Source organism: Aegilops tauschii, chromosome 5, assembly GCF_002575655.3.
Source record: "Aegilops tauschii subsp. strangulata cultivar AL8/78 chromosome 5, Aet v6.0, whole genome shotgun sequence".
In the NCBI taxonomy this organism is placed as follows: domain Eukaryota; kingdom Viridiplantae; phylum Streptophyta; class Magnoliopsida; order Poales; family Poaceae; genus Aegilops; species Aegilops tauschii.
The window spans coordinates 504,879,256-504,888,266 of record NC_053039.3 but is presented as its reverse complement, the minus strand read 5'-3'; the positions used below and the strand labels follow the sequence as shown (position 1 = coordinate 504,888,266).

The window sequence follows — 9,011 nt, the reverse complement described above, 5'->3', positions numbered from 1 at the left end:
CGTAGACAACACTCTGCCCTCTCGTTGCTATGCCTCACCTAGATGGATCTTGCGTGTGCCTAGGAAACTTTTTGAAATTACTGCGTTACCCAACACAAACAGCATCATCCAAACTACAATTGACAGCACAAATTTACACTCTCATGAGCAACTAACCCTACTCCCCTGTTTTGAATATACAGAAAGAAGGAGAGAAGAGAGGGACTTCCAGCACACCGCCAGGAGCTCCACTCGTCCACTGATGGCTACTGCTAGGGTTGGCCACCCATATCTCTGCCAGCCTCACCCTGTCCTCCATGGACAGCGCCGCCTCCTCCTCCAAATCCTCGTCGTCTGCGCTGGAGTAGTACAAACTGGAGCCGTCGACTTCGTCCAGACCTAAGTGGTCATCGCTCCCGAGGCCAGGAAGGTCTCCGTACCCGCCCGCACCATCGCCGCCGCCGGGAGTCGCCACCGCCATCGCCTGAGAGGGAAGAGGGAGACGTGGGAGAGGGGAGAGGAAACTAGGGTTCATCCCGTACGGGTTCGACCAGCCCCGACTCAGCTACATGGTGCGACCGAGCCGGCTGGGACGAGTGACCGCGCGGGTGCGCGCAGGTACGCCACCGTGGCACCTGACATGTGGGCCTGGTCGGTCAGATACGTGGTCAATACGCGCTTATACGGCTGTCAGACCGTTTTGCAACACTTAGCCTTTGAGTTGGTACTGAACTGCAAAAGAAGTGAATAGTGATATTGATTTATTACGACGTGCCGAAGCGTGGTAGTTCCTTGCGATTAACTCCAGCGCGGTAGATGGGGAGACATGGACACGTGGTCCGGCAGAGATGCCTCCAGTCGATGAAGACTATGATACGGCGCCTGCAGTGCATAGGGCGGCCGCATCTCGGCCACCATGCGGCACGACGAGGCATTCCACTTGGCGCGACTGCTGTTCCCTTCCTCCCGCCAATGAAGACTATGAGATGTCGCCGGAATCAGAGCACCAGCAACGCGGTGATCTTCGTCGTACAGTCGGAGCTCCAGCATCAGAAACCGAGAGGCGGCGGCGGCGGTAGTAGGTCAAGGGAGATTGGAGGGAGGGGGAGTGAAACTGGAGGCGGCTCGCAAGATATTTTCCAGTCCATCTTTCTCCAACCGCAAATGGAGGTGAGGCACGCACGACGCGCGCACAATGCATCGGTTAGCCAGGGCTCGACGTGCACATGCATCAGACATTCAGTCAGCCCAGCCTCTCTCGAAACAACAAGAGAAGTAGCGAGGAGGCCGTGCGTTCCAAACCGGACGGACCCCGCTGACACGCGGGACCAGAGCTAAACATGGGCCACCAAACAGTGGAAGAAACGGGGAGCAACGGTAGTAGATGACTCCAAGAAAAAAAGCGTCCGTACGATGCAAAATGCGACGCGGTGTGGCCAGGATAGACACCCCTCTCTCCATACGCACGACGTGACGCGACGCGTGACCCACCCGAGCCAGTCCAAACAAGAAACGCCACACGCACACGAAACAACCCACAGTGGGACACCGACGCGTGGGACCAGCCCCAAAGCAGGCCCACCCGCAGCGGGAGCAACCAACCAGCCAAAGCAGCGAGCGGGAAAAGCAGCCAAAGCAGCGACGCGCACGCGCACGCGGCGCGTGAGGAGAGGCCGCGCGAACACACAGAATCCGCTGACCCAGCCAATCGCTACACACCATGAGCCCACAGGTTATTCGCCTCTGCGTTTTTACTGCCCTGTCAAACCAGAACGCGACGATGCAGCAACGACGTAGCCAAGATCCAATGCCAAGCAGCACGTTGGAGACCACTTTGACCAGCATCCCACGGCCAACGAGCGACAAAATCAAAGGAGCTCTGTGAGGCCGAGTGCCTCCGGAACCTTATAGGTTTAAATAGGACCTAATGCGTTTTTCAAGATCGCCTTTGACTATTAATAAGATTAATAATACATGAGATGTATAATGTGAAAATTATATTATTGGAAGCTCTTTTCACGTACGAAGTTGACGGTATGCTTTGTGTAACTTGCATGTCATATATTATTGCTCTAACACTTGGTCAAAATTAGCCTCAAAAAACACATTAGACCCTATATATAGATAGAAGGAGAGAGTATGGAAAATTTGATACTTTCATCATGTAAAAAAACTTGATGTTTTCCTCAAGAAGAACCAATGGAGCAGCGGAACATAGCGCACCGTCCGGTAGCTTTTTTGTTCATATTCAAACTCACCGTCCTGTGATAATAAACTGTAACATCAAAATAGAACGACGAGCCAATCTGTCAAGTCACCTTTCCAGAACAGTCGAATGCGTACGTGGCGCCACCGACACGTTCAGCAGTGCGACGCGTGCACACGCCCAGGCTATCCCGTGTCCGCCGCGACTACTTGCGCCTTCCGAGTCACCATGCGTGCAGTGCACACGTACCCCCTGCGGTAGCCACCTGGCCTGCCAAATCCCTTTGCGACCCCGGCCTGTCGCTACGGTATAAATACCAACCCGGCAATCGACTTCTCTGCACACAACGACTCACGAGCTTTCTGTCAGAGCCAAAGACCAAAAGCTAAAGCCACAACTCACAACCAAACCAAGTCCGGTTTAGGAAGACGCAAAGGATGGAGTTCCAAGGGCAGCACGACAACCCCGCCAACCGCGTGGACGAGTACGGCAACCCGTTCCCGCTGGCCGGCGGCGTGGGGGGAGCGCACGCCGCTCCTGGCACCGGCGGGCAGTTCCAGGCCCGCAGGGGGGAGCACAAGACCGGTGGGATACTGCATCGCTCCGGCAGCTCCAGCTCAAGCTCGGTATGATACTCTGTCGACACACACATGTCCATATTCATGTGCTTCAGTATGTTTAGATGTTCATTTCCGTGGCTGTTGTGCAGTCTTCCGAGGACGACGGCATGGGCGGGAGGAGGAAGAAGGGCATGAAAGAGAAGATCAAGGAGAAGCTCCCCGGCGGCAACAAGGACAACCAGCAGCACATGGCGACTGGTACGGGGACTGGAGGAGCCTACGGGCCGGGGACTGGAACTGGTGGAGCCTACGGGCAGCAAGGCCACGCAGGGATGGCCGGCGCCGGCACTGGCACCGGCACCGGCGAGAAGAAGGGAATCATGGACAAGATCAAGGAGAAGCTGCCGGGACAGCACTGAGCTGCCGGCTCCGGCTGGCTGCTTGACTGCTTCCTTTGCATAGCTACGCGTCAAAGCCTTCCACTTCCACGTGATCTTTTTGTTCAATAATAAGATGAAGCTGAACGAGAAGTTGTCTCTGATCGCATCCGTGTCAGGGACACTTCTCTGTATACAGCGTGCGTTGTGTTTGTTATGTTTGTGTGCTCTGGCTTCATGTTGCAAAAAAATATATGAGAAAATAGGCCCTTGTGGCTGTTCAAGGAATCCATGCCATTTTTATCTTTAGTTAGGACGTTCCTTCTAAAATTAAGATCGCTTTGGAAAGAGAAGTAAGCTTAAAATGAGAAAATAAGGCCAGCAAAATAACAAGCCTATTAAAAATCAGCTGACTGAGATTTAACCATTTAACCAAGTCACAGTTGATCACCATTCACAGTTGATCACCATCGTTCGTAACATTCCTTCTTGCTGGTTGTAGCACATCATCTAACCGGTTGCAACATTGACGGTCATTTCAGGTTATCCCTCATCGGTTGTAGCACGTCATGTGACGCAACATCCTTCATTGACGATTTAGCATTTTAATTAGAATGGTTGTAGCATTTATGCTTGCAGTACCATCGTAACAGTTTTTGCCACCATTTGTAGCATCCAGCCGTGCCGAAACACGCTGACGTCACTCGATTGAGTTCTAGACAGATACCCATCGTCTTCCTCTTTTTTACATCACCCATCGTCTTTTTTTAAACAAACAACACCCATCGTCTTCCTCTTTTTTACATCACCCATCGTCTTCTTTTAAACAAACAACTAAGGGCAACTCCACCCAGCGTACATCAAAACAGAACCTCAAAAGACACTGGATAGGGGACGACTAGAATAGAAGAAGAGCTTCAGGTGAAAAAATAGAAAAAATGATATGGGCCGTGAGCATTGAGAGGGATGGTACAGATTTTGGTGGTGGGATCTATGTGCACAGTTAGCAATAAGGACCCTCGATTCTTGTCAATTTTCTCCCGATATCCTCCTCCAAACGCGACCACGAGTCACCCTCCCCGTCGCCCATCTCCCGCCCGCTTGCGGACAGTAGCGGGGGAGTAGCGGCAGCTCAGATCCGCATCTTACCCATCTCCGGCAACAACAGTAGCTCTCCTAAGGCAAGCCGATGGTGGGCTACTCACCTCCTTCCCCTCTCATGCCCTTGGAGCGGCTCGTCGGCGTGATCCGTGCCTCCGCCCCCTCTTAAGATCCTAGGTCGCCGGCGGCAAGCCGGTGGTGGGCTCCTCCTTCGCCTCTCACGCCCAGCATAAAGGTATACTCCGATGCTTCCACTTCCTCCTCTCTCACATAGATTTCTGTGTGCACATTCGTCAAAGATCTGCTATGGCAGATGAGGGATCTACAGGAAGGTTGGGCCTTAATGAGGCGGTTGATGAAGACACTAAATCAGAGCAATTGCACACATGGCACCAATGTGTACCATCCGAAATCACTGAAATAACAATGAGATTACACGGTGACGGCCATTACATGCAGTATTATCGTTATATATGGGCATGTGATTTAGACTGCTTTGGATGACTCGTGCTATTTACATAGTTCCTAGATTAATACGAGAACCAATTAAATCTGAATCTGAGGTCAAATTGATGCCATGTTTTAGCTTGTAGATCGTTAATCTGTTGATGCTTTGGTTACATCGATTCTGAGACATGCTAAGGTTGTGTTATTTCTATTATAAAGTAGTGCATCACAAGGTGTTTGACTGGTTTAGTGGGGAGAGTGAACCCTTCACTTATTTAGTGCATACAAGACACATGATTAATTAGTGTAATGTGATAAGGGGAGAATCTCCTTAAACTTTTTTTTGTTTCAGGTGATGGCTATAAAGCTTCTGTGTCCACAAACAGGAGATTCAGCTAATTTCGAACCAAAGATTCAGAAATTTGGTTGTATACATATAAGGGGCGAGCACAGCAGGTATGGGCTGAGAAGTTGTTTCACTTGGTCCTGAGATTCTTGTGAATAACTGAAAATAGCAAATAATATGCATCGCAACATATTTCCGAAGTTGATTTAGAAAACAATGGTTTCTTTTCTGCTTTGCGTAGCTGCTTTCTTTACATGCTGAATCAAGTTGTGGCCCTAGTCTTGAATTGGCATGAATGTTTGAGACTAAGATTATCTATGCCAATTTTGGCACTATCAAAAGTTGCCAATATTTGGCAAATTATAGAGAGGGGCTCATGCTTGGTATTCACCCAATCAAGAGCCAAGTTTTAGTCTCATGCCAAATTTTGGCCCCAAAGCAGTCCCGAAATGTTTGTATTTTTGTAGTATTCTGTTTTAAGTGCTCATTGCTAGTATTCTGCTGTAAATGCCATTCTATACTCGGTACATATGAATACTAAATGAGTGCAACATTGTTCTGGTACGTTCTTCTCTCTAGTAGTGGTGCTCGTTGAAGTCTTTCGCCTTGCATACTGGAATCCAGAATTAAGGGAGCAAAGAGCAGCATCAATGCTACACTTTGAAGCTGAATCATGGTCAAAGGTAGGTTTCTTTGACACCGGAAATAATTTTTCATCTCAGTTCTTTTGTACGGCTATTTGCAGGATGCCCCTAAAAAAGGGCTATTTGCAGGCTAAGTTGTGTTATAAGTTTGTATTTTTTATGCTTGTGTACACTCTTGAGTGTGCCCATCAGTCTTTTTTATATGTAAGCTCTGAGTACTTTTAGCCCGCAAAAGAATATAATTATTTCCAGTTTCTTGCCTTGTGATGTAAACTATAAAATTGTTCATGTATTTGTAGATGGGTGATGCTCTGACACCATAAGCATCTCGAGTACATATGGACAGAAGAAGTCTACGACTGCAAGGGTGAAACTCATTTGTGTGCAAGATAATTTTAGTTCCTTTGTTGAACATAATACACCAACACAGACGTGTGCTCAACTGAATCATATTCTTTTGGTGTTATCTCTCCCTGCAAATGAAGCTTGATGAGCGACAAGCATTATAACTGGAGCCAAACGTCAACTGACTAATATTATGTCAGTACAATCAAGATAGTAAAGCTAGTGCAATTTTTAATAGCAAATGCTCGCTGAGCGGTTGATCATTTTAGTACTTAATATTCAGTTTTGCTGGTCATGTAATAAAAATAATCATCTCATATTATGTATCCCTTAAAATGCATGTATGTGGCTCAAAGACGACCCAGAAATGGAATACCTTGCTGGGTGCGTATAGCCAGATAAGCTTAATGTTAACTTTAGTTTTATGCTGCATAACTCGTATAAAATATTAGTTCGATCCAGTTTGACATATACATATTTAGTTGTGCGTCAAGGGGATGGCTTAATTTTCACATATAAGCAAATATTGACACACTTGAAAGAGTTGCCATCAACATTCTGCCGATTTGGAAATGAATGAGAGACATGAGGTTGTTACTATAAAAGTGGTGCTTTATATCTATCTATTTCTAGGGGGTCATTCGTGAAATGTACACTTAAGTGGGAGCAGTCCCCTCCACTATAATCTGTGCCATTCATCTCCCATCCAATGGCTCACATTTCGTTTTTCTATTCTTTCACATGAAGCTCAGATTCTATACTAGTTGCTCCCCACCGGATAAGGGGGCGGCAATCCAGCCGGATGCATCAAATATACTTCACTATTTATTTTCTTATATTCAAAGCACTCAAAATAATTAAAGATAACTGGCATCTTCGTCCATACAATAAATTAAATATATATTACAATGCGAACATGATTGTTTTAATAAAATAATTTAAATTTGAATTCCAACTTACCGAGACATATTACCTTGGTATCTAGACAATCTTGTCTTAAATTTGTTATATGTTTGTTGTTCGGCGGGTTTGTATGCTCAAGATCATTCTTGAGTTAATAAAAAAATTCACAATTAAATTCAACTTATTCAAGATATAATTTTTTAGTTCTTCCCTCAAATGTTCCAAAAATGCTCAAGATCATTGGTGAGTTGCTCGTTGACGAATCCGTCGATGCATTTGGATACAATCCTTAAACGTCCCCGGATTCCACTCTGAAATGTGAATAAGATCACCCATGTGCTCATCAGACAGTGACGAACTCCATCACCCTCATCCTCCACAATTATGTTGTGCATGATCACAAACGTGTCATCACCTTCCACAACGTCTCTGCATCTCATAGTTTTGCAGATCCTTGAATAACCGCAAAACGGGCTTGGAGCGCTCCAAATGCCCTCTTGACATCCTTTCAGTGGGACTGTCCTCTGGGTGGAGCGGAGGAGGTTCGACAACGCATGGGCGTTGGAGTGGGTGTTACAACGGCAATGCTGGCCTTGGACTACACGGATACATAGCAATACACAGCAAAGGGGAGGGACGGAGTGAAATCGGGGCTACATGTGGATTTTTTGTGTGGGCTGAGGATTGCGAAGGCCTACGTGGAGGAGGTCCAGACGCCCGCAAACCTCCTTCAACTTTGCTTCCGGTTTGTGGGATTTCAAATGCACAAACCGCGTCGCAAACGTTTTGTGCGTGACGTTGGATGACTAAAATATCCAGACCGCGTTATCCAAACATTTACGGGCATTTTGATGCATGACATTGGAGTTTCCCTAAGGACTTGCTTGCCTCCTCTTGTTATTGTGGTGGCCACAATGCTGGCAGTGTAGCCGTGGCCGTTGAAGATCTCGAGGGCCTCGGCGGCATCATGGGGCTCTGGGACGGGCGCTCGTGGCGGAGGCGGACCCTGTCGAGCATGTCCGGCCCGGCGCAGAGGTCTATCATCATGTGCATCCTCGTATACTGCGTGCACCTGAATGACGGGGCTCCAGCCCGGCCAGGCCGCGGTCCAGGTCGTTGGCAAGGCGAGACCGGTCAGCCGACTTGACGGCTTCGTGGTCCCGGTGGAGCGGGACTGTTGGAAATATGCCCTAGAGGCAATAATAAATGGTTATTATTATATTTCTTTGTTCATGATAATTGTCTATTGTTCATGCTATAATTGTGTTATCCGGAAATCGTAATACATGTGTGAATACATAGACCACAACGTGTCCCTAGTAAGCCTCTAGTTGACTAGCTCGTTGATCAACGGATAGCCATGGTTTCCTGACTATGGACATTGGATGTCATTGATAACGGGATCACATCATTAGGAGAATGATGTGATGGACAAGACCCAATCCTAAGCATAGCACAAAAGATCGTGTAGTTCGTTTGCTAGAGCTTTTCCAATGTCAAGTATCATTTCCTTAGACCATGAGATCGTGCAACTCCCGGATACCGTAGGAGTGCTTTGAGTGTGCCAAACGTCACAACGTAACTGGGTGACTATAAAGGTGCACTACGGGTATCTCCGAAAGTGTCTGTTGGGTTGGCACGGATCGAGACTGGGATTTGTCACTCCGTATGACGGAGAGGTATCTCTGGGCCCACTCGGTAATGCATCATCATAATGAGCTCAATGTGACTAAGGAGTTAGCCACGGGATCATGCATTACGGTACGAGTAAAGTGACTTGCCGGTAACGAGATTGAACAGGGTATTGGGATACCGACGATCGAATCTCGGGCAAGTAACATACCGATTGACAAAGGGAATTGTATACGGGATTGATTGAATCCTCGACGTCATGGTTCATCCGATGAGATCATCGTGGAACATGTGGGAGCCAACATGGGTATCCAGATCCCGCTGTTGGTTATTGACCGGAGAGACGTCTCGGTCATGTCTGCATGTCTCCCGAACCCGTAGGGCCTACACACTTAAGGTTCGGTGACGCTAGGGTTGTAGAGATATTAGTATGCGGAAACCCGAAAGTTGTTCGGAGTCCCGGATGATATC

The 9,011-nt window shown here is 47.7% G+C and overlaps 1 protein-coding gene across 1 annotated transcript; it reads left to right on the top strand.

The window, feature by feature from the left end:
• The first annotated feature begins 2,513 nt into the window (after window positions 1–2,513).
• On the top strand, window positions 2,514–3,410 carry LOC109732537 (dehydrin Rab15). Its single transcript, XM_020291704.4, has 2 exons — window positions 2,514–2,811; window positions 2,895–3,410. The coding sequence occupies exons 1-2, from the start codon at window positions 2,623–2,625 to the stop codon at window positions 3,162–3,164; spliced, it is 459 nt and encodes a 152-aa protein (XP_020147293.1). The 5' UTR covers window positions 2,514–2,622; the 3' UTR covers window positions 3,165–3,410.
• The last annotated feature ends 5,601 nt before the right edge of the window (window positions 3,411–9,011 follow it).